General features: G+C 41.0%; 1 protein-coding gene across 3 annotated transcripts in view; it reads left to right on the top strand.

The window, feature by feature from the left end:
* Nucleotides 1-24,800, top strand: part of LRGUK (leucine rich repeats and guanylate kinase domain containing) — a 101,866-nt gene extending 77,066 nt beyond the window's left edge. Inside the window, exons 16-20 of one of the 3 annotated variants that reach the window (XR_015162066.1) lie at nt 5,074-5,216; nt 8,515-8,603; nt 10,411-10,559; nt 16,078-16,226; nt 24,133-24,408. Coding sequence is in view for 2 of the 3 variants with exons in the window: in XM_086395575.1 (XP_086251701.1) it covers nt 5,074-5,216; nt 8,515-8,603; nt 10,440-10,559; nt 16,078-16,226; nt 24,133-24,263 (632 nt within the window). In the remaining variant the exon portion in view is untranslated. Of the gene's footprint in view, nt 1-5,073; nt 5,217-8,514; nt 8,604-10,410; nt 10,560-11,551; nt 13,738-16,077; nt 16,227-24,132 lie in introns of those variants that run through there. The other 2 variants (XM_086395575.1, XM_086395576.1) reach the window with 2 other exon arrangements.
* Nucleotides 24,801-25,086: the final 286 nt, after the last annotated feature.

Below are 25,086 nucleotides of genomic sequence, written 5' to 3'. Positions count from 1 at the left end.
GCAAAGACTGGCTTCTATAAACTACCAGATCTAAAGTCCCTTAGTTTACAGGGACAAAGATAGCATAGGTAAGAAATAAAAGAAAGATGTATTTGCTTGAGAAGTGACCAGTGAAACAGCATCTTTGAAAATGTTGTTCTTAAGGGATGAGCCCTTGCAAGCAGAGACCACATTTAGCCAAGGTGAGATGTAGGATTGGGCAGAAATCACATCAGAAATTTAGTTCTAAAACATTTTGCTCCAAGAAGAGGAAACCTTTAATCTGTGTTCAAGCTTCCTGAAGATTTTTATCCTATTTCCTGCCAGCCATAGCCACTCTTTCCTTATCCTCTCCTTTCCCCAAATACTATACACATCCAGATTTTATTCATCGTTTCCACTCTTGAACTTATCTGCCCTACATTTTATCTCCTTCAAAGTGTCAATTAACTACTTCCTGATAAACTCATCTATTTTATAAAACCCTGAAATTCAGGGTAATGTTATTATCTGTTTTATTTAGGACATTCTGGATACAGTGTCCAAATACTGAACCCATTAGTTCGCCTCTGCTGAAGACATTTCAAAGCATGGAGTTCAATGGATAGAAGCATTCTTTTTGTGCCTCATAATTTCTGTCTTAGAAAATACATTCACATGCTTTCCTTTGTAGAATCTGTTCTCTGTTTAAATAACTGGTTATTCCTTTGACTGGACACTAAAGAATATAGCACTTTGCTGTTAGAATAGTTTAGTACAGTATTCATTTATCCTGTATAACATGAACATTATTACTATATTTTTAGACTCATATGATAGCTTTCTACTACAAAAGCTTATTTTGTTATGGAAAATTATTATAGATATTATGTGAAATGATTGTTTTTCTAGTTGCAATTATTCCTTTCTCAGAAGAACAGACAAGACGTTTAAGATTTAAATCTGTCCTGGGAAAAATGGTTTCTTTCGGCCCCATTGGTTTTGTGTTAATACTTTGTAATGCACTGAGCAATTTTCCACTACAAATTGTATAACTAGCCTATTAAAAATAAATAAATATTTAAAATTGTGTATCAGATTATTGCACTTTAATTTGTTTCTGGTCCTTTTTATGGTTACATATTTCAGCATTGAAACTTTCACAGAGATTTTTATAGTTATTTGCATTTTGTATATGTATATGTATTTAATCATGGTAGGCATATATTACTCTTGCTAACTAAAAAAAAAAAAAAACAAAACACCTCACTGCTACCAAAATAAGCATGTATTTTAAGCCCCATTTGAGTGGGGAAAGAAAGGAATGATTCTGGCTATCTGAGAACTTTTGTGTGAAAATTAAAGCCTACTTCCAAGTCATACGTTTCCATGTGTTTTCAAAGAGAGACAAACCTAGTCTAGTGCTGATTCATTTATTTTGTTGTTGCAAAGTTTTATTTAACTGTTTTAAAAAAAAATGTATACTTAAAAGTGTTCAGGAGCTTCCCTGCTGGCTCAGTGGTAAAGAATCCGCCTGCCAATGCAGGAGACATGAGTTCAGTCCCTGATCTGGGAAGATCCCACATCCTGCTGAGCAGCTAAGCTTGTGCCTTGGAGCCCAGGAGCCTCAACTGCTGAGCCCACGTGCCACACTACCGAAGCCCTTGTGTCTTAGAGCCATGCTCTGCAACAAGGAAAGCCACCGCAGTGAGATGCCCCACAGCTTGAGCTTAGCCCTGCTCTCCACAACCAGAGAAAAACCCGTGCAGCAGTGAAGACCCAGCACAAATAAAGAGAAAAAAAAAAGCATTCAGCCTCATGTCTTTAGACAATAGAGCGACTTAGTTGCTTTGCTAAACAAGTAATCTTAACAGCTATAGAAAAATTAGCCATCGAAATAGGGATTTTTATTTTTAAAAATATTTACCATTTGACTCCCAAATTCTAATTTTATTACTAGTTATTAAGATGACTATGTGCCTATGATATCAGATCATCAACATTTTTTCTTTCCTCCTTTTTTTGCAGTACAAGGTCTTATTTCATTTGTGTAATAATGTGTTATGAAATACACACAGATGTTTTATCTTAGGTATATGGTTTCTACTGCATTTGTTATTTGGTTGGATTCTGTGCTCATTTTTTAAACATCTTATATAAATATTATTTTAATTCACTGCAAAAGGGTATAATTCTAAATAAAGTCTAAGTTACTTTGAATTCATTTGAGATATAGTTCTGGTTGTTCCAGATATTTCATTGATATTTTCCTGTATTTGGTAATGATACCAATCCATAAAATAACTTGACAATCTGTTATGCATCAGTAAATTCATTTATGCTTCATTGTAGGTGTTTAAGTAAATGTAACTAGCTTATATACTGAAGAACTTGGTAATTTTTGTGGACTATACAATGACATATATAATTTAATGTTGCCTCAAGTTTGACTTTAATTTAGATACTTTGAATAACATCACTTTAAGAAACTTTGTTGCAGGATATTATAACCAGTAATTATGATTTTTCAATAACTGAAAAGTAATATCTCTTGTTCATTAATGTATCAAGACATTTGAAACTATATTAAGAACTGTATGAAACTCTTTACTATAAGAGTCCAAGTCTCGAAAGTAATGGCATTTCAATGTAGTCTAATGTAGTCTAAACGCATTATTTTTACCCAAAATGTTTTGTTGCTGAGAAACCATTAAGACATTCATCTGTTGAATTATAGGTCCATTGTATCACTGGATAGAACTTGGTTTGTTTACATTATGGTACAATTGACTTATGGGTGAGAAAGCTAGAATAAGGGACCCTGACACAAATACTATACATTAAATAAGCTTTTATATAGAGAGGATCATTTCTATGGAAATTATAGCTTCTGTTTCTTTAAATTTCATCTTTTTTTTTTTTCAGATTCATCTGATCTTTTTCACAATGCTCTATTCTTTTTTTTTTTTTTTTACAATGCTCTAAGAGTCTCATCAAGAGAACAAATGTTTTGGGTTTTGTTTCTTTGTTTTAATAAGATTCAGCCAGCCCTTCCCTCTCTTCTTGTTTTGTTTGCCTTGCCTCAGCCATGCTGAATTCTTTACTGTAAGTCAGTTGTGTTGAGCATGCTTCTGGGTGTTTATACAAAGCCATTCTCTCTGCCTGATATGCTTTTGTCCCATATCAAAGGTATCAAGGTATTTGAATGCCTTCCTTTATAACTTTAGACCACTGTGCAGATGTCATCTCCTTAGGACTTCTTTGACCATCATGCTCTCCCTCACTCTGCCTCCTTATCTACCTTCCTGGTTGCCCTTATCACCACCTGACATTATCTGGTGTGTTATTTGTCTGTCTAGTCTCCAACATGAAAATGTAAATCTCACAGGTCAAGACATTTTATTTACTGCTCTACCCCCAACAGTCAGTGTGCTGCCTGGCACATAGTAGGTGCTCAACCAATATGGGTTGGATGGCTTTTCCATCAGGAAGACTGAATAGAGGATGTTTCCACATAACATTTGTCTCCTATTATCTCTGTGATTGTTGTAAACTTAATTACTTCAGTGTCTCAAGTGCTCTGTCACCTGGAATTCCTTGGGTGTGGATTCATGCGTTTGTTACATCTTCTGAGTCTCTCCCCTTCAAGACAGGTGCTGAATGGTGGCGCTTTAGACTTCCCTACCATGGTTAAAAACTCATTTGTCTGCAACAGCTTTTACCTTGCTTGTTTTTGTTGGCTGCTGTGGGGATCGCTACGCAATTTGGTAGGAGTTCGAGTTCAGATTCTGTACCAGCACACAGCCCAGAATTAAAGGTCTGATTTCCCATGGGTGTTTCCATCATTGGTGTAGGTGAGCCTGTGCCAGACTCAGTCCTGAGATTTCCAGACACGCCTTTTCCAACTTCCCGCCTAATAAAGAGCCCAGGTCTTGTCCATGAAGCACATGAGGACTGGCCTTGCCTCTCAGTCCAGAAACCTCAGGCCCAAAACATTCTGACCTCTTGGTGTCAATGTCTTCTGCTCTGACTTAGAATCTTCACTTTCAGCACCTGAAAATGTTTCTTTCTTGGTTTCAGTTTTGCTCTGTGTTAAAAACACACTTCTGTTATATATTATCCACTATTCAATTCTGTCTTGAGTTGGGGCTCGCTTCCCACATCTGTTCAGTCAGCCATATTGGTACTGTGGAGATGATTTATTTTGGCATTTTTATAGCAATACTGAAAATGGTGATATTCCTAATACATCCAAAAGTATTCACACTTGGCCCCATGATACATGAGCAGTGATAGAAATTTAGATTCTTTATATTCTAGGTCTGCTGCTAAGTCGCTTCAGTCGTGTCCGACTCTGTGCGACCCCATAGACGGCAGCCCATCAGGCTCCCCCGTCCCTGGGATTCTCCAGGCGAGAACACTGGAGTGGGTTGCCATTTCCTTCTCTAGTGCATGAAAGTGAAAAGTGAAAGTGAAGTTGCTCAGTCGTGTCTGACTCTTAGCGACCCCATGGACTGCAGCCTACCAGGCTCCTCCATCCATGGGATATTCCAGGCAAGAGTACTGGAGTGGGGTGCCATTGCCCTCTCCATATTCTAGGTCTATGGACATTCTAATGTTTTAAAGGAAACTTTAGACATTTATGTATAAATTCTGCTAAATAGTGACCTCATCATCCATTCCATTCTTTTTAGAAGTTTTTTCTTAGCATTGTGTGTTTATTATGACTATTATTATTAGCACTGCATGTTCATTATTATTTTAGCCTTTTAGGACAATTTTGTCAAAAGGAAAGTAATTATTAAGGGGACTTTTCAGTTAAGTATCTGGAAGCCTTTAATTGCATTCATAAGTCTTTACTGATTGAACACAAAGTGTACTCCCAGAATGTTTCTACTAGGTGATGTGGACTACCTTTATATTTACAATAATAATTATTATTGTACTCTTAAGATATATTTTTAGTTATCTTACTTTCAAGTTGACATGCACAGACTTCAAGTATACACTTTGTTGTATTTGAGCAAATCCAGGTATAAAACATTTCCCCCACTTCAGAAAGTTCTTGTATCCTATTTTATGCCTTTTATTTGAAACCTTATTTTTTTCCCCTAGGAGATACTAAGAAACCTCAGCTGAAACCTGAAAAGATTTCTAGGAAGTTAAGAGTTTCAAATGAGTTTGAGTCCCTGGATTTTGCAGACAGAAACTACTTTGTGAAATTATGGGCCAGACTTTCAGGCAAAAAAACGCCAGTGGTAAGAAGGGATAGAAGGGGAGGGGGAAGCCGCAGCTGAACATTACGCAATTCAGACAAAAAGGACATTGGATATTTTAACACTAAGTTTCACCAGGACTGTTCTCTGACAGTGTCAGCTGAAGACAAGCCCCCCCACTGGCCCCCCACACACTTTCTACACCTCTAAGAATAGGCACGGGTTTTAAAAGTAGAATATTTAGTGTAGATTTTGGGAGTAGCTTTCCCCCAGGCTCCTAGTCAAAACTCTGACACTCAGTTCTTCTAGTTAAGAGGCACAGAAAAGCGCTACACAGAATTAATACTGTAAAATATGTATATTTCAAGGTAAAACTTGCTTTGTGTTGAGATACAATTTTGAATATTCTTGTGCTGAGCCTTCAAAGCAAGTCCACTCAAAGAGCCCATGTTTTATAAGCTTGCAGTACGTAGAATTGTCCTATAACTTACTCTAATCCCTTCGAGAACTTAGAGAAGTCAGGATGGACAGGAGTTGGCCTGCATTCACATTAGGTCGTGTTCTTTTCCTGTTTGTGATGGGTTTTCTGTGAATGTTGGGAATACAGAGACCTAAATCATTGCCACTTCTGCAGAAGTGATCCTGGAGTGCAGGAAATGTCCCATTTGTTTATGCAAAATAAATTGAATCTAGAATTGTTCCCACCTACTAGAATCTGTGGGAAATCAAACATCAGTCATTAGGAGTGGGGATCACTCCCAGTCTTTGGATTAAGTTCAAGAATCCTGAGGTTTACATCGTCCTGGAAATTTAGGGAAGGGAAGGGCCCCTGGTTACTATGGTTATCGTGGTTACCATGGCGATGCACCTTGTCTGAAACCCTGAGTTCCATTCCCAGCCAGTGGTTCTGGTATTCTCCAGATCTCCTCCTGCAAGTACCTTCGCCCAGTGCCAACTCCTAAGATCTCACCACACCCTAGGAGCTCCCTCGACATGAGGGGCCCATCAGCCTCTCTCCTTGTAGTCCTGGGAAGCCCAGCTCTTTTTTTTTTCCCATCACTTTCTCTCTGTATCTGCTCTCCCACCCTCCTTGGATGGTACATCTTTATGTTCCTTTGAGCTTAGACTTTCAAATATAAGTTCTTTGTTTAACTTCCCAGGGCATGGTGTATCCAGACTGTGAACTCCAGAACACACATTCTTGGCCACCTTTATTCTTTTTTTCCCTCTAATATATTAAAAAAAATATTTCCACCTTTATGTATTTATCCATTTTGGGGGCAGTGCTACCCATAGCATGTAGGATCTTAGTTCCCAAACCAGGGATCAAACCCACAGCCCCTGCATTGGAAGCCCAGAGTCTTAACCACAGGACCACCAGGGAAGCCCCTTGGCCACTCTGTAATGATAAGTCTGTGTTTTAACAACAAGAACCAGCTCATGTCGCAGTTAGGTTGTCCTGCCACTAACCCTCATACACACTGATGGGAAACACACATCACTGCCTCGCAGCCGCTGCCTGTTAGTGCGTATCGTGCTTTATTTACACATGACCAACCTGAATGCTACCTGCTAGAAAGTTCTCAGGTCCGATTAAAGGCAGCTTTTCTCTGGTCAAGGGCACTCAGGTACTCAGGAGTGAGAGCAGAGAAACAGAGATGAAATACACACACGCTGGGTTCTCAGCTATAATTCATCTCCAGCATCTCAACATAAGATTCATGAACATTATGGAGGAACTGGAGAGTAGAAGCTGTGATCAAAAGGCAATATGAGAGTAGAAGGGGCCGCGTTGGCGGGGGGAGGGGAGCAGGTAAAGCAGACCACATGTTGTCAAAAGTTCTCCTGAACTTTGACATGCCCAGGGTCATGCCTTATCTGTTGCCACCTCCTTGAGAAACTGTTCAGCCCCCATAATCCCGGGCTTCTAGTGTGGAAATCTGCTGTGTTCTGTGTTAGAGGGTTAGCGGTTTCTCATCCATGATGGCAACAGCGCTCAAGCCTCTTGCAGCCCGAGGTTCTGGTAACTTCACCTGCCAACCCTGGTAGAGATAAAATCTAACAGAGTAATTTCATAGAAAAGCAAATCAAATCCCACCAGGAACCAACAGATTCACTCCTCAGAAATGAGAGAAGTAGTGCTAAATTGCTGCTGTCATACACATGAGGTGAATTTGCCTGAGATTATTTTTAGTGCCTCATTTTCTTATAAAGATTATGAAAATTCAATGCTATTTTGAAATTTTAAGTGTTTATCAGCTTTTAGGATAGTTCGTAGGTTATCAACCTCTTGCACAGCTGTTACAATGCTGCAAAATGAACAACAACCTTCTTAAGATCATCACAACAGAAGTTTAATGAGATGTTATGGCGGAGATCATAAATAGCCTTTGTTGTTGTTCAGTCGCTCAGCTCAGTTGTGTCTGACTCTTTGCGACCCCATGGACTGCAGCACACCAGGCTTCCCTGCCCTTCACCATCTCCCAGAACTTGCTCAAACTCATGTCCATTGAGTCAGCGATGCCATCCAACCATCTCATCCTGTGTCCTCCCCTTCTTTTGCCTTCATCCTTTCCCAGCATCAGTGTCTTTTCCAATCAGTTGGCTCTTCGCATCAGTTGGCCCAAGTACTGGAGCTAAAGTATCAGTCCTTCCAATGAATATTCAGGGGTCATTTCCTTTAGGATTGAAAACAGACTTTATGCATCACTTATAATTTGGAAGGGGCTTTCATGTAAATTATCTCATGTACCCCTCATTGCAACCCTTAGGAGAAGCTATTTTAATTCATTTTACTTTCCCAGCATAAATCCCTATGTATATTTGAAACTTTTTATTGGATTGGGGAAAGTAATTACAACTTCCTCAGTCAGATATCTATATCGTAAATCATTCATCCCCCAAAATAGAAATGTTTGTGCTGTTTGGTATTTAGTGATGGTGATGGGGTGTTGGTGAAATACTGGAGGAAAACCTCACAGTCTGTCGTATTTCAGATTCATACTTATCATCAGATATATTCAGTCAGTTACTGTGTGTGCAAAACTATGATAAAACTAAAAAGACAGTAATAGTCTGTATCATCAAGAGATAATCTCATTAGATGTAGGAAATAATATGACATGTTAATAAAAATTGCCACATTTAAATTTCAGTCTTCATAAAAATATTTTTGTTTTATAAAGTTTTTTTTCTTTCCACTGGACAAATATTGTTTTATAGGCCTTTTTTTTTTCTTTCCACACATTTGGCAGTCTCTCTCAAGAAGAGGATGATTATAGCTATTTTAATATCTGACATTTTTAATTCAGTATAATTATAGATCATATTTCTTGCCTAGGAAAGAGAGTCTTTGGCGAGACAGTATGAGACAGCCCGGCAGACCCTAATGGGAAACACGCCTCCTCAGCACACGTTCCTGTTTCAAAGGTAGATACTTGTCACGTGTGTTTATAGTTGGGCATCTTTAGATTGATTTTTTAGTATCCAGGTATACCAAGTGAATCCTAAATCGTCAGCATAGCCAGGGACCTTTGTACTAAAATGGACCTGGTGGTAGTAAGCCTAGTTCTAGAAGTTGTATTTCCCTTTCATTTATACATGTTTTTAAAGGCACAGTATACTCACTGTTGCTAGAAACAGATGATTTTTTGCAGTCTTTGAGGACTGCAAAGGATGATATTTCTGGTCGTGTTTGAATATGAGTATCTGCCTTCACCAAGGCTTTGATGATGGAAGGTTAATTTTATCCTATTGAATATCCTGTCCTTGTCCTTCCTGAATCTCAAAACAATAGTAGTTAATGATTTGTGGGATCATTTGTTTAATGTCTCCTTTCCACATTAAACTGTAAATTCCATGAGGATGGGGACTGTTGTATCTTTATTAATCCATGAATTCTCCATCCTTAATATGCAGTGGTTCACTTAGCCCCTGATTCATAGTAGAGGCTTCATAGATATTGGTGGCTATAATAATTACTGTACTATTAATTATCACATGTGATGAGGCACATTTTAACTTTAAGAGATACTCACAATGAATAACCAGGATGTTTATGAAATGTTTGTGTTTTATTTTCTCATGAAAGTTATAGGCTTCAGTATTCTGAATTCTCTTTTCTGTGTGACCTTTTGGAAAGTTCGAGTAGTAAAGTGATGCCCCTGTTTTCAGAAAGTTACTAAGAGCACTGACAAGACCTTAATTATAGTGTTTTAAAGAGCTTTTTAAAGTGCAGTGATTCAAGAAAGCAGAACGCTAAAGCCATTTTAAAATGTTTTTCAATTTCACTTCTTTTTATTGTCTGTAATTTTAAGCTATCTGTTGAAAATCTTTAACCCAATATAAATTAAGTTTTATCTTTGTCTTCTATGTAGCAAAAAAAAAAAAAAAAGTGTGATTTCTTTTCTCCATATTGGTAAGCTATCTTTGGATAGTCTGATTCTAAAGGCAGGCTGTATGGAATATACAAATCCTACTGGAGGAGGGGTTATGGGTGGTAGTCAGGAGATGGGCAGTATACCCCAGAGCAGCTAAAGTAGGGGCTTGTCCGACCTCTGACCAGCTGAGCGGCCATGCCTACTGGCACACTGTAGACATTTTAAATCTGAGCCTCTGACGGGTCATACAAGGGCAGAAGGGTGCTCTGAAATTTGCATGCCTTTATATGCAATCGGTCTACTTTGCACATAGCAACTCTGTTTAGCAACTCTAGAGTGAATAGCGGCAGGATTTATTTACTAAAAGTAGTTAATGATTCTTTCAAGTCACTCTGTCTGGGAAAACAGGCTGGTATAGATGAAAAAAGGATATTTTGTACTAGAGTTCAGTAGAAAGTAAAACAGAATTTTTATAAATATTTTATTCTGATATTATTTCAAAGTATTAGATTACAAACAAAACTGAAAAATATCTGTTTCAGTTCTTATAGCAGTTGATATATTGCTGGACTTCATGTAACAAATAGGTGAGGATTTACAATAGAATATGCACTAATCAACAGGAAGATAATCTGCCTATATTAATGTCTTAATGGATAAGGAATATTCAGAAAAATACAAATTTGCTTAATCTACAAATTAAAATGTAATACCAGTATCTAAGACAAGCTCTGATGTGTTTGTAAGTGTAAACATTACATTATTCCAAATAGATTTTGCTGTCAAATGCATTTACTTGTGATGTAAGAGTCACTATTTAGGTATAACATGTGTGTATATGCTTGGTATCATTACAGAATTCTGTGGATCTTTTTTCCAATTTCAGGGGTCTAGTACCAGCACCCATCATCAATAGTCTACGTTATTTTACAGCGTTAGAACTCAAGAAAAGTTTTGAGCTTTATGGAGATTATTTTAAAGCCCCCTTTGGACCTTCTGAAAAGAGGTGAGTTGAGTTTTGTCGGATAGAATACATTATTTTCTGCTGGCTAGTTACAGTCATGGTGCTTGTCCCTAGACTTCAGAGGATTCCTGACGCTGGGAAGCAGGCCCCACCGTGGAATATGAATGGAGTAGATCTGAGCCCTCTAGGGAGGGCACAGCCTTATAATCAAGGTTCACTGGAACCTAAGAAGCTTCTCTTTGGGACTTTGAAACTTGAGGGAATGGCACACAGATGCAGGGGCAGTTTGAGGTCATTCAGGTCACCAGTGGTGAATAATCAAGAGTCCGGTGTGAAGCAAAAGCTGTGATGTCTACCAGTCTCTTCCTGTACTGCAGCTTGGCTGTGTTCTTGGCATCTAGCTCTTGCCAGGTGTAAAAGCCTGGTTCTCTAGTTTTCCATTAAATCTGCAAACTACCCAATAGCTTTTCAGTGACTCCCTTTTTGAAATTTAAATTAGCCAGAGTTGGTGTCTGTAATTTGTAATCCACATCTCTGATTAGTACGATTGAAAATGTTTGCTAGCTGATGCTCTCTCTCAATTATTATAAAAGTCTTTTTTTTCCCTGGGTCCCTAATATGTCAAACTGTGATTCAAAACCTGATATGTGTAGGTTGAGAACTCCATATGGGCCTCCCAGTGGTTTTAGCACTTGACTTTTGTGCGCATTCTATTACATTCCATTTCTGCTTCAGCTGTCCCTGCTACTACCGTTGACTGTCTCTCTATAGGTCTTAAATCCATGCTTCTCAAGCAAAGATGTGGCTGGTTGAGTCAATCATCTTGGGTAGAAATCTCTAGCTGGAATCCTCACAGGTAACATAGGTAACAAGCTGGTCTATAATTGGTGGCCCCTATGTCAGATTGAGAAATTTGTATGTAGGTCAGGAAGCAACAGTTAGAACTGGATGTGGAACAACAGACTGGTTCCAAATAGGAAAAGGAGTTCGTCAAGGCTGTATATTGTCACCCTGTTTATTTAACTTCTATGCAGAGTACATCATGAGAAACGCTGGACTGGAAGAAACACAAGCTGGAATCAAGATTGCCGGGAGAAATATCAATAACCTCAGATATGCAGATGACACCACCCTTATGGCAGAAAGTGAAGAGGAACTCAAAAGCCTCTTGATGAAAGTGAAAGAGGAGAGTGAAAAAGTTGGCTTAAAGCTCAACATTCAGAAAACAAAGATCATGGCATCCGGTCCCATCACTTCATGGGAAATAGATGGGAAAACAGTGGAAACAGTGTAAGACTTTATTTTTCTGGGCTCCAAAATCACTACAGATGGTGACTGCAGCCATGAAATTAAAAGACACTTACTCCTTGGAAGGAAAGTTATGACCAACCTAGATAGCATATTCAAAAGCAGAGACATTACTTTGCCAACAAGGGTTCGTCTAGTCAAGGCTATGGTTTTTCCTGTGGTCATGTGTAGATGTGAAAGTTGGACTGTGAAGAAGGCTGAGTGCCGAAGAATTGATGCTTTTGAACTGTGGTGTTGGAGAAGACTCTTGAGAGTCCCTAGGACTGCAAGGAGATCCAGCCAGTCCATTCTGAAGGAGATCAGCCCTTGGATTTCTTTGGAAGGAATGATGCTGAAGCTGAAACTGCAGTACTTTGGCCACCTCATGGGAAGAGTTGACTCATTGGAAAAGACTCTGATGCTGGGAGGGATTGGGGGCAGGAGGAGAAGGGGACGACAGAGGATGAGATGGCTGGATAGCATCGCTGACTCGATGGATGTGAGTCTCAGTGAACTCCGGGAGTTGGTGATGGACAGGGAGGCCTGGCGTGCTGCAATTCATGGGGTTGCAAAGAGTCGGACACGACTGAGCGACTGATCTGATCTGATCTGATGTCAGATAACCATCTTTTTTCCTAATCATCTGTGGCCAGAGCAGTGACAGAGAACTAAGTAAAGAACTCTTCAGCAGGAGTTTGTGGGTTTGGTCTCTCTGAATGTATGACAACAAAATAGACAAGAAGGGACTGGAAGCAAGCACACTAAAACATTAGCAGTGGGTATTCCTCTAGACTTATCAGTTATTTTTATTGTCTTCATCTTTTTTTCTGTAAATTCTAAATCATCCACACAGCATATATGTGTTTTATTTTTAATATCCTAAAATGTTAAAAAAAAAAAAACTCATGAGAATTTGATGAAATATTCAGTAAATTGGAAAAATTGGTCCTATAATACAATTAAGTTGCTCATTGCTTCCATATATTAAAATAAATTTTGGGTAAATTATAAAGTGAAAGTGAAGATACTCAGTCATGTCCAACTCTTTGTGACACCATGTACTGTAGCCTACCAGGCTTCTCCATCCATGGGATTTTCCAGGCAAGGGTACTGAAGTAGGTTGCCATTTCCTTCTCCAGGGGATCTTCCCAACCCAGGAATCAAACCCAGGTCTCCCGCATTACAGGCAGACGCTTTACCATCTGAGCCACCAGGGAAGTAAATTACAAACAGTTAAATACAAATCAAAAGATGCTTGCTCCTTGGAAGAAAAGTTATGACCAAACTAGACAGCATATTAAATAGCAGAGACATTACTTTGCCACCAAAGGTCTGTCTAGTCAAAGCTATGGCTTTTCTGGTAGTCATATATGAATGTGAGTGTTGGACTATAAAGAAAGCTGATTGCTGAAGAATTGATGTCTTTGAACTGTGGTATTGGAGAAGACTCTTGAGAGTCCCTTGGACTGCAAGGAGATCCAACCAGTCCATCCTAAAGGAGATCAGTCCTGAATATTCATTGGAAGGACTAATGCTGAAGCTGAAACTCAATACTTTGGCCACTTGATGCAAAGAACTGACTCATTTGAAAAGACCCTGATGCTCGGAAAGATTGAAGGCGGGAGGAGAAGAGGCCAACAGAGGATGAGATGGCTGGATGGCATCACCAACTTGATGGACATGAGTTTGAGCAAGCTCTGGGAGTTAGTGGTGGACAGGGAAGACTGGAGTGCTGCAGTCCATGGGGTTGCAAAGACTGAGCAACTGAACTGAACTGAAATGCAAATCAGTGCTTATAATATCAATGGTGTGTTAAAAGTCAGATGCAAATGTATATCCAGGATATAGTGTAGCTTTAAAAAATATTCATGTATATGTAACATGAAAAAACACTAAAAAGGCATATGCCAAAATATTATCAGTTATTATCTCCAAGTGATGGGATTATGGCCAATTTTTATTTTCTTTATTCTTCACCATATTTTCCAAGTGAGCATTTTATAATTTTTGAGGTATTAATGTAACTTTAAAATGCCATTTTAGAAGTCTGCCATGGCAAAGGGATGTTTTATGAGGGGGATGTTTCATCATGAGAATGCCAACCTAAAAAATGAGTAATGGCTTCCTTTATTTATAAGTTTTATTGTCATAATATTTTGGGTTTCCTTTGAGAAATTTGATAACCAAAAACTAGAGTCCCCACTAAATGGTTCCCCCAAGTCGGCACATCTCACTGGATACTAGATACTCTAGATTATAATTAGTTAACTCATTATAGTGACAATGTTGAGACTGTAGATCTCTGAGCATTTATTCATGCTCTCAGTTTTTAGTACAGTTGGGTAGCTTGATGGGAACACTGAGAGAAAGAATGTCTCAGTTTAGGCTGTTATAACAAATCACCATAGGCTGAGTGGCTTAACCAAAAGACAGTTATTTCTTAAAGTTCTGAAGCTGAGAAGTTTGAGATCAGGAGGTCGGCGTGGTTGGGTTCTTATGAATATCCTCTTCCTAGTGTGCAGATGGCTGGCTTCTTGCTGTGTCCCCACACAGCAGAAGCGAGCTGCCTTTTGTCCTTTCTTGAAAGTCACTCAGTCACTTCCAACTCTTTATGGGGACCCCATAAACTACACAGTCCCTGGAATTCTCCAGGCCAGAATACTGGAGTGGGTAGTCTTTCCCTTCTCCAGGGGATCTTCCCGATGCAGGGATCGAAGCCAGGCCTCCCGCATTGCAGGCGGATTCTTTACCAGCTGAGCTATTTCTTATAAGAGCGTTAATCCCATTCAGGAAGGCTGGACTTCTGGACCTAGTCACCTCCCAAAGGTCTTATCTCTTTACTCCATCATATTGGGGGTTAGGATTTCAACATATAAACTTGGGCAGAGTGGGGAAGGGACACAAACATTCAGTCCATAGCAGAATTTTAAAAAAAAGAATTAAAAATTGCTTACTAGACTGCAATGGGCTTCTCTGTCAACTGTGGGTCAGACCTTCACTCAAGGCTTCTCTGTCAATCGGTGGGTCAGACCTTCACTCAAGTCTGCTCACACCACATGGTAACGCCTGTGTCTTTCAACCCCACGACTTTTGGACTTCTGACTTTCAAAGCATTTTCATTTACTACATCCTTTGATACAAAGGAACAGTAATTGTTTGAAAGGCAGAACTTGCTGTGATCCCTTTCTTGGTGTGTGTTTTAAATGAAGAGGTATTCTTTTCTAGAAATAAGAGAGCAAACCATCTGTCTTTTGAGTCGAATTGCGTTCCCCCAGAAATGTGTATGTATTCACATAAATTGATATGGAAAACATTCAGAGCCTCAAAACATAAATAAAGAAAAGAAGTAAATAGTTCATAAAAGCTAATTAATAGGTGCAAGAAATAATGATTAACCTTGCCGTAAACAAAGCTCAGCTGTTTACAGTGCTCTCTCTGAGGAATGAGCTCCCCCCTCGGTGGATTTGCTGCCTCCCACGCCCCTCCACCCTGGAGGAAGCAGGAACAGGTAGAACGCAAAGGAGAGCAGCTTGCTGATAGGAAGTGCACTGGCCCAGAGGCAGAGAGTCCAGGCATCCAGATCACACCCCAGCTTCGTCCTTAAAAGGGGAACTAACATCTAGCAACAGTTATGCCCAATGTATGGTCCAGATCAGGCTGCCTAGCATGCTTTCATCTTTTCTGACCTTGAAATAGCAGAGACTGCCTGCATAAGTTTCACTTGATTCTAAGGGCTTCCCAGGTGTCTTGGTGGTAAAGACTACACCTGCCAATGCAGGAGATGCAAGAGATGTGGCTTTGATCCCTGGGTTGGGAAGATCCCCTGGAGAAGGAAGTGGCACCTTACTTCAGTATTCTAACCTGGAAAATTCCATGGACAGAGGGGCCTGGCAGGCTACAGTCCATGGGGCTGCAAAGAGTTGGACATGACTAAGTGACTGAACATACACACACATATAAACACACACTCTAAAGTCCTAGGAATCAGGATCCACGCCTGACTCATCTTGTTTTATAGATGCCAGCACCTCTCACCATGCTCTTTGCAAATATTCAGGGATGTTTTGTATAATGGATGAGAACTTTATGCTAATATATATATGCTACTTAATATTTCAGCTGCTAATAGGTCTTGACTACTAAGTATTGTTGAAAGCTTAAGCTCAACAGAGATACTTTTGCAAACTACTGAATAATTTGACAATGATAACCCAATGGTCATATGACCATTCATGGTTTTACAGCTCAAAGATATCCATTTTTCATATTTCAGTGTCATGGATTCCAGTGATTCCATGCAATATCCTGAATTACTTCATTCTTGTCCATGGCCAAAAGATTTGCCTTTTCAGCCTCTAGAAGACAGAATTTATTCGCAACCAGGCTCAATAATAGGTGATACTGAGGATCATGCCCTAAAAGGTATGAGTCATTTACATATGGTTCTCTTATAGATATTCATATTATAATTATATCTATTTTCCACCGTCTTTCTGTTTTCTGATTTTTAAAAATTAAATAAGTGTTTTACCTGAGAATCCATCTGTTGAGGCAGGATGAGATTGTAGCAGATGAGAAACAACGTTCGAAAAGATCCAGAACGTGCCCAGGGTTACTTAGCTATTCAGGGTGGGTGCTGCTGCTTGGCTCATCTGACCACACTACCTGCACGGGTGCTGTGGAGCGAGAGGTGCTATTTTATTAATAGCAGCTTGGGCTCCATTCAGTGAAGGTGAAGAAAAGCAGAGAAGGTGCCATGTTACTGACCAATCTCCTGCTCTGGGGGTCTAGCAGAATCCTGATGGTTCAGGGCTTGAAGGATCAGATTCAGCCCCCACTCCCCTGCACCTCCTTTTTACACCCAGCTGCCCAACAGACTTGTGAATGTGTATCGCCTAGCTCAGACAGGATGAGCATTGCATTTTTGTCTCTGGCACTGTTCATAAAGGACATTGAGTAAAGACTGAAGGGCTGGAGGCCAAAATGGATAAGGGAGAGAGTAGTCCGTATGGGGCTCCGTGAGCGATTGATAGAGGGATGAATAAATTGGGGGGAATTCTCTAGGACCTGGAGGCAAGGAGCCACCATGAGCAACCTGAGGTGGGGTGGGGTGACCTGCTTGAGCCCAGAAGACTTGAGGATCGCCTGCTTGCTCAGGTGACCATGGGAACCAGAAGGAGGGTACAGGCGTGTTAGGTCACCAGCAACAAGAGGACACCGTAGGTGGCATTCTCCAGAAGGAAGGTCCTGAATCAGGCACCTTCTAACCATTTTTCTTCAGGTGGTGTCTTCAGGACAGCTGACCAAGTATCTTCAAGGATTTTACTCATAAGGGTGGACATCAACCATAAGAATTAGAATCTGTTGGACTAGTTAGTGGTGAAGAACCCGCCTGCCAATGCAGGAGGTGCAAGAGACGCGCATCTAATCCCTGGGTCAGCAAGACCCTCTAGAGGAGGGAATGGCAACCCATTCCAGTATTCTTGCCTGGAAAATTCCATGGACAGAGGAACCTGGCAGGCTAATCCATGGGATCACAAGAGTCAGACCCAACTGAGCCTAGCACACGGCCTGAAACAAATAGACTGCCAGGTATTTCTCCAGCAAAGATGGGTTTATTGGGGCTGAAGCTGAGAACTTCAAAATTTGGGGTCTACAACCACAACCATCCACATGCAAGACCTCACAAGGCAAAGGAAGGAGAAAGCTTTTACAGGGAGGGAACGGAAGTTGGGAGAGCTTTAGTAAACAAACAGTCCATGGCTTTTCATTGCCTGAGTCCATCCCAAGAAAGAAGAGGAGACTTTCTTCTTCCTGGTGGGCTCTACTATGGTCACAGGACACAACAGCTCCAACTTCACTTAATTGAAATTTCTGTTTATTAATATATATATTTTTTTACAAGTCCCAAGTCTCACATTCCAGGAAATAGTCCCAGGTTCTCAGGTAGACATACTGTGTCATCTCACAGGATGTGGGAAGTGCTCTGGGAACGCTTTAAAAGCCGTGAGCTGCCACTTCAAAGCCTGAGGAAACAGGAGCCCTGGGCCAAACATGCCCCCAAGGTCCATCATGGTTCTGGCTTCCCACAGGACATGTTCCCAGACCTTTCCCATCTCATTTCTCCTCCTCTGCCTGTCTCCTTCCTTATCAATGGAATCCTTAGAGTTGAAAACTATATTCCAAACCTAGTCTAGCCAGAGCAAAGGAGGGATGCTACCTGTGGGGCAGGGCTGCGGAAAGAATATTGCATTAGGGATCAGAAGACCTGGGTTCCTGTTCCATTTCTACAGTGGGCTGGCTGCACAGTGTTGGGCAAATCAATTAATGTCTGAGCCTTAGAATTAATAATATCTGTCTCACAATGATATAGTAATATCCTGTATTACTATAATATATGCATTATAATGTGAGACATAATGTGATAATACAGGACCAGCAAGATGGGGTGTGGTGTAAGTAAGAAGTTAAGTGTTAGATACCTGCCAGGTATTATGCTTGTAAATTTTTACACACATAGAAGATTGTGGTTGTTTTCTAATGGAATGTTTGGAGGAGATTTATTTCACTGAAATAGATTAGAATGAATGAATGGAATGAATAAAATTGAAATGGGCGAAGTTTTCCTATTTCTTTATCTGCATTGTGATCTTGTGTTGAAAACTGGGCATTTGGAAAAGCAGCTACCTCTCTCAAGGTGTAGACTGGCTCAATGCAGGGGAAGCCCTTCACTAACCAGAGACATGTGTCCTGAGCCCAGGATCAGCCCAGCCTGAGGGACCAAGGTCTTTTCATTCCCTTCCTGGGCATGCCCTTTCCCTGGATCTCTGGGGGTGCTTTTTTTCCCCCAGTTCCCCAGTATACACAGATGCTTTTAAATGAGTGTATTGATTTTCCTAAATGTCTTCTTGGAGTCTTAGCTGTTCTCTTGTGTTCCTCAAGTAGGAATCCCTTGTTCCAGGCATCTTTGGGTCTGTGCCTCCTGTGGGGTTTTCCAGGAGCCCTGCCCACTGCTTGCCATGGCTTCCTCTACCCTGAGATCCCACTTCTAGCCATCTGGGCTCCGAGTTAGGTGATGCAGACACCCAGAAGGCTGCCCCTAGATGGGTTAGAATATTACTCTCTCTGATTCTCATGAGAGAGCTGGGAGCCAGACCTCTCTTCCCCCAAACTGTACTTTAACCCCCTGGAAGGGGGAGAGACAAAGATGAGTAAAAACTTCATTAGATTCCCTACCCTTGTGCCTGTGGTTTTTTCATGACTGGGTATTCACTTAGTCACTATGGATTGCTGACTGATTTCCAGAACTCCTATACAGTTATTTTAGCTAGTCCCTAGTTATTCATTTAATGTTTCCCTGGGAGAATAAGGGCCTGGAGCTTCCTAACCTGCCATCTTGCCAACGTCTTTCCATCTTTCCATGGTTATCTTCTTAGAAATCACAACACACTACTGGTTCTGGGTCAGTTAAACCCATATATACATATACATATACATATATGTATATATACATATATACATATATATATATATATATATATATATATATATATATGAGAAGGCAATGGCACCCCACTCCAGTACTCCTGCCTGGAAAATCCCATGGATGGAGGAGCCTGGTGGGCTGCTGTCTATGGGGTCACACAGAGTCGGACACGACTGAGTGACTTCACTTTCACTTTTCACTTTCATGCATTGGAGAAGGAAATGGCAACCCACTCCAGTGTGCTTGCCTGGAGAATCCCAGGGACGAGGAGCCTAGTGGGCTGCCATCTATGGGGTCACACAGAGTCGGACACGACTGAAGTGACTTAGCAGTAGCAGCATATATATATATATACACATAAATATTTTTCCCCACAAACTGCCAAAGTTTTTATTATATAATATATGTGCCATTGATGATATATATATATGCAACTTTTATCTTTATCTTTTTGTTATTTTGGTTTCAGTCCCACATTCCAACTTGATTAGATCATTTGGGGTCTTTATTCATCTTCCATATTTACTTCTATAGATTGGGCCTTCCCAGGTGGTGCTAATGGTAAAGAATCCACCTACCAATGCAGAAGATGTAAAAGATGCATGTTCGATCCTTGGGTTGGGAAGATCTCCTGGAGTAGAGAATAGCAACCCACTCCAGTATTCTTCGGAGAAGGCAGTGGCACCCCACTCCAGTACTCTTGCCTGGAAAATCCCATGGACGGAGGAGCCTGGTAGGCTGCAGTCCATGGGGTTGCTAAAGTCGGACACGACTGAGCGACTTAGCTTTCACTTTTCACTTTCATGCATTGGAGAAGGAAATGGCAACCCACTCCAGTGTTCTTGCCTGGAGAATCCCAGGGATGGCGGAGCCTGGTGGGCTGCCGTCTATGGGGTCGCACAGAGTTGGACACGAAGCGACTTAGCAGCAGCAGCAGCCAGTATTCTTGGCTGAAAAATTCTATAGACAAAGGAGCCTGGTGGGCTACAGTCCATGGAGCCGTAAAGAGTCAGACATGACTGAACCACTGGGCGCATAGATTTCTATTAAGCCAGCAAGCATGCCACTATGCCTTTGTCATGGTCTCTGTCAACACTGACACCTAGGGCTTGGCCAAGAGTAACATCCTGTGACAAGTCTCTGGAGTCTCATGTCTAGGGAAAGTCTACCTGCTTTGTGACTCTTACTCACATCTCTCTAATGTATTCACAAGAGAAACTTTGATGTGTGCCTCGCATCATATTAGTCGTATTTTCTAACTCAGAGGTCATCAAGATCTCTGTAAGGGGCCAGATAGTAAATACTTTTGGTTTTGTGGCCATATAGACTTCTTAGCAGCTACTCATCCCTACTATTGTGTTGTGAGAACTGCTATAGACAGTATGTAAATGAAAGGGTGTGGGCTGGGTTCCATTAAACTTTTTAACTAAAATGTCTGCAGACCAGATTTTGCCTATGGGCCATAGGTTGTTGACCCCTGCCAAAGTAAAAGGGAAATTAAGTTAATTATGAATCATTTTTCTTTGCAAATCTCTTCCAACACTTATTACTCACTACATTGCTTTCTGAACGCACAAACCATTTCTTTCAGTTCAGTTCAGTTTAATCGCTCAGTTGTGTCCAACTCTTTGTGACCCCATGGACTGCAGCACACCCAGCTTCCCTGTCCATCACCAACTCCCGGAGCTCGCTAAAACTCATGTCCATTGAGCTGGTGATGCCATCCAACCGTCTCATCCTCTGTGTTCCCCTTCTCCTCCTACCTTCAGCCTTTCCCAGCCTCAGGGTCTTCTCCAATGAGTCAGTTCTTCGAATCAGGTGGCCAAAGTATTGGCGTTTCAGCTTCAGCATCAGTCCTTCCAATGAAAATTCAGGACTGATTTCCTTTAGGATGGACTGGTTTGACCTTCTTGCAGTCCAAGGGACTCTCAAGAGTCTTCTCCAACACCACAGTTCAAAGACATCAATTTTTCAGCACTCAGCTTTCTTTATAGTCCAATTCTCACATCTGTACATGACTACTGGAAAAACCATAGCTTTGACTAGACAGACCTTTGTTAGCAAAGTAATGTCTCTGCTTTTTAATATGCTGTCTAGGTTGATCATAGCTTTTCTTCCAAGGAGCAAGCGTCTTTTAATTTCATGGCTACAGTCACCGTCTGCAGTGATTTTGGAGCCCAAGAAAATAAAGTCAGTCACTGTTTCCATTGTTTCTCCATCTATTTGCCGTGGAGTGATGGGACCAATTGCCATGATCTTAGTTTTTTGAATCATTTCTTTAATAAACCTGAATTTGCTAAGGATTAAACTCAGGTGTGGGGAAGGCAATGGCAACCCACTCTAGTACTCTTGCCTGGGAAATCTCATGGACAGAGGAGCCTGGTAGGCTGCAGTCCGTGGGTTGCGAAGAGTTGGACAGGACTGAGCAACTTCACTTTCACTTTTCACTTTCGTGCACTGGAGAAGGAAATGGCAACCCACTCCAGTGTTCTTGCCTGGAGAATCCCAGGGACGGGGGAGCCTGGTGGGCTGCCATCTATGGGGTCGCACAGAGTCGGACAGGACTGAAGGGACTTAGCAGCAGCTGCAGCAGCAGCAGCAGCAAACTGAGGTGTGCTGGTTTGTCTATTTTTATTTCCATCTTCTAAAGCAAGAGAGTTCCAGAAAAACATCTATTTCTGCTTTATTGACTATGCCAAAGCCTTTGACTGTGTGAATCACAATAAACTGTGGAAAATTCTGAAAGAGATGGGAATACCAGACCACCTGACCTGTCTCTTGAGAAACCTATATGCAGGTCAGGAAGCAACAGTTAGAACTGGACATGGAACAACAGATGGGTTCCAAATAGGAAAAGGAGTTCGTCAAGGCTTTATATTGTTACCCTGCTTATTTAACCTATATGCAGAGTACATCATGAGAAACGCTGGGCTGGAAGAAGCACAAGCTGAAATCAAGATTGCTGGGAGAAATATCATTAACCTCAGATATGCAGATGACACCACCCTTATGGCAGAAAGTGAAGAGGAACTGAAAAGCCTCTTGATGAAAGTGAAAGAGGAGAGTGAAAAAGTTGGCTTAAAGCTCAACATTTAGAAAATGAAGATATGGCATCTGGTCCCATCACTTCATAGGAAATATTTTTGAAGCCCCCAAAAATAAAGTCTGACACTTTCCACTGTTTCCCCATATTGTAAATTAGATGGACAGGGAGGCCTGGCGTGCTACAATTCATGGGGTTGCAAAGAGTCAGACACGACTGGGCGACTGAACTGAACTGAAGTGAACTGAAGTGGCAGTATCATTTACCTCCAATGCTTTTCTTATGGTGATGAATTCTCAAAAACAAGACACTCTAAAAATTACTCCTGTTTTTTCAACGCCCTGAGAGGTAGCTTACCTGGGTATGAAAAATGAACTGATTGAGAAGGGAGGCCGACTCTGCTACTCTCTGCATTCTTCCTACAGGCCTTTATTTAAGGTGTTTTTATTATCCTTTCCAGCTTTAAAAAATATCTCCTTGGTGAACAAAAGAGAAGAACATGAGGAGGAGCCTTTTTGTTTTCTTTTTGTGTGTGTGTCCTCTGTTAACACAGTATCATCTTCTCAAGGAGTGTGCTGTTCTTGCTCTGAATATACCTTGAAAGTGAAAGTTGCTCAGTCCTGTCCAACTCCTTGCAACCCCATGGACTATACCGTCCCTCAATTCTCTAGGTCAGGATACTGGAGTGGGTAGCCTTTCCCTTCTCTAGGGGATCTTCCCGACTCAGGGATTGAACCCAGGTCTCCAGCATTGCGGGTGGATTCTGTACCAGCTGAGCCACAAGGGAATATACCTTTCAAAAGGCCCATATTGCCTTTAACTGTGGGATTGCATTGCTTTGCCTGATAAACTGAGTCTTCCCAGTCTTACAGGCCGTTCTGTTTTGCTCACTTCCTATAGAGTCCTCTAGCCTCACTCTCTTAATTCTTCTTACACTGCTTTCTCTGCCCACTGAGAATGCAGCTTCCTCTGTTGCCAGCATGCTTCCACCTTCAGTCTCTTATCTTCCAAACTCCTCTTGCTTCCACAGTCCCTGAAGGGACCTAGCTCCACGGTTCATCCTGTGTCCCCATCCTTGGTGAACAAGCCAATCTTAAGAGCATTTGATAAGGTTTCTCTAGGAAGGTTTCTCATCAGAGAAGGCAATGGCACCCCACTCCAGTACTCTTGCCTGGAAAATCCCATGGATGGAGGAGCCTGGTGGGCCGCAGTCCATGGGGTCGCTAAGAGTTGGACAAGACTCAGCGACTTCACTTTCACTTTTCACTTTCCTGAATTGGAGAAGGAAATGGCAACCCACTCCAGTGTTCTTGCCTGGAGAATCCCAGGGATGGGGGAGCCTCATGGGCTACCGTCCATGGGGTCGCACAGAGTTGGACACGACCGAAGCGACTTAGCAGCAGCAGGAAGGTTTCTCAGAGTGTGTGTGTGTGGGTGGATTGTGTGTGTCTGTGTGTCTGTGTTAAGTCTGCTCATATATGATGGAAAGGGAATATGTGCAGGGCATTGTGCAGAGGGTATGAGCAGGGTAGAAGAGTAGCATGGGAATTGCTCGCTGTGGCCACCTTCGGGTCGTTGGGCAAGTCTATACAACCCAAGGTTTGTCTAACCACACACATGATATATTCTCAACCTCATTCCTATTTTTCTTATTTGGATGTCATTAATTTTTTATAGTTTGTTATGAATGCATTCTAAAAATTATTCTGTTTTTTTATGTCATGCAATGCTTATTTTCTTTGTTTAATGCACCAAGGGGTTAACCATACATACTGTATTTTTTCCTTAATGTTTTACAGCACTATATAAACAAGCATTTCCACATGGAAAAGGGTCTCTCCAACACAGAAGACACACGGTCTCAGCCATCAGTCGCCCAGGTTCCAACATCAAACCCACCCTCCCTCCGATACCTCAGGGCCGCAAGTAGACCAGTACTTGATGTTTGATCTTAATGTGGAAAATCCTCTCTGATCATGTCTGGTCCCTCTGTCTTACCTGGCCATGCATCCTGGCTATTCCTCACTCAACCAACTGCCTACAAAAGAAGGTTCTATGTGCCCTTATCCTCTCAATCAGCTTCTTTTGTGATTCTCTGAATAGTGTCTATCTTTTTTGAAATGTAAGTTATTCTTAGCTTTTATTAACGTAATTTCAGTTTTTCCCATAGCTATGAATGACTCTTCCAGCTGCTTCCTGCTCTGAAATATCAGATGGCAAAAATCTCCTAAGATATTTGCCTTGCTACATGCACAGTGGTTTGGGGATAAAGCCAATGGAGATTGTGGTCTTAAAATTTCAACATGTCCATTTGTAACATTAGTGTATACTTTACAGGACTGAAATATTTTGTTCTTCTCATTATGAAAAAATTATAGCATTCCATTTAACTTCTGACCAGCATGATATCTCAACTTGCTTTAGCAATATGAAGAAATAAAGAGTATCAGGTATTTTTTCTATTTTATCCTTTTTAGAGTCTGATTATGAAAAGCTTATAAACAATTTTCATCATCTTTGTAGTTTCACTTCCTGCTATCTGCAAAAAAATTTTTTTAATAGTTATAGATGAAGCTGGTATTCATCTGATATGTGTGAGCAAGACTAACTAGGTTGTTAAAATGTTGAAACACATCCCTTTGGATTGGCAAATGGCCTCTCCTCTGAATCCTCTATGCATGATGGTTCATGGGAACTAGAGCCCTCACGTAGTACTGCACTGATTGTTAAATATTTTAAGCATCAAAATCTGC

The sequence above is a fragment of the Bos grunniens genome, chromosome 4 (assembly GCF_055505025.1).
Source record: "Bos grunniens cultivar Pamir isolate PY7600 chromosome 4, Bosgru_T2T1.0, whole genome shotgun sequence".
In the NCBI taxonomy this organism is placed as follows: domain Eukaryota; kingdom Metazoa; phylum Chordata; class Mammalia; order Artiodactyla; family Bovidae; genus Bos; species Bos grunniens.
Note: the sequence above shows the minus strand (reverse complement) of the source record. Positions and strands in the feature narration are given on the sequence as shown.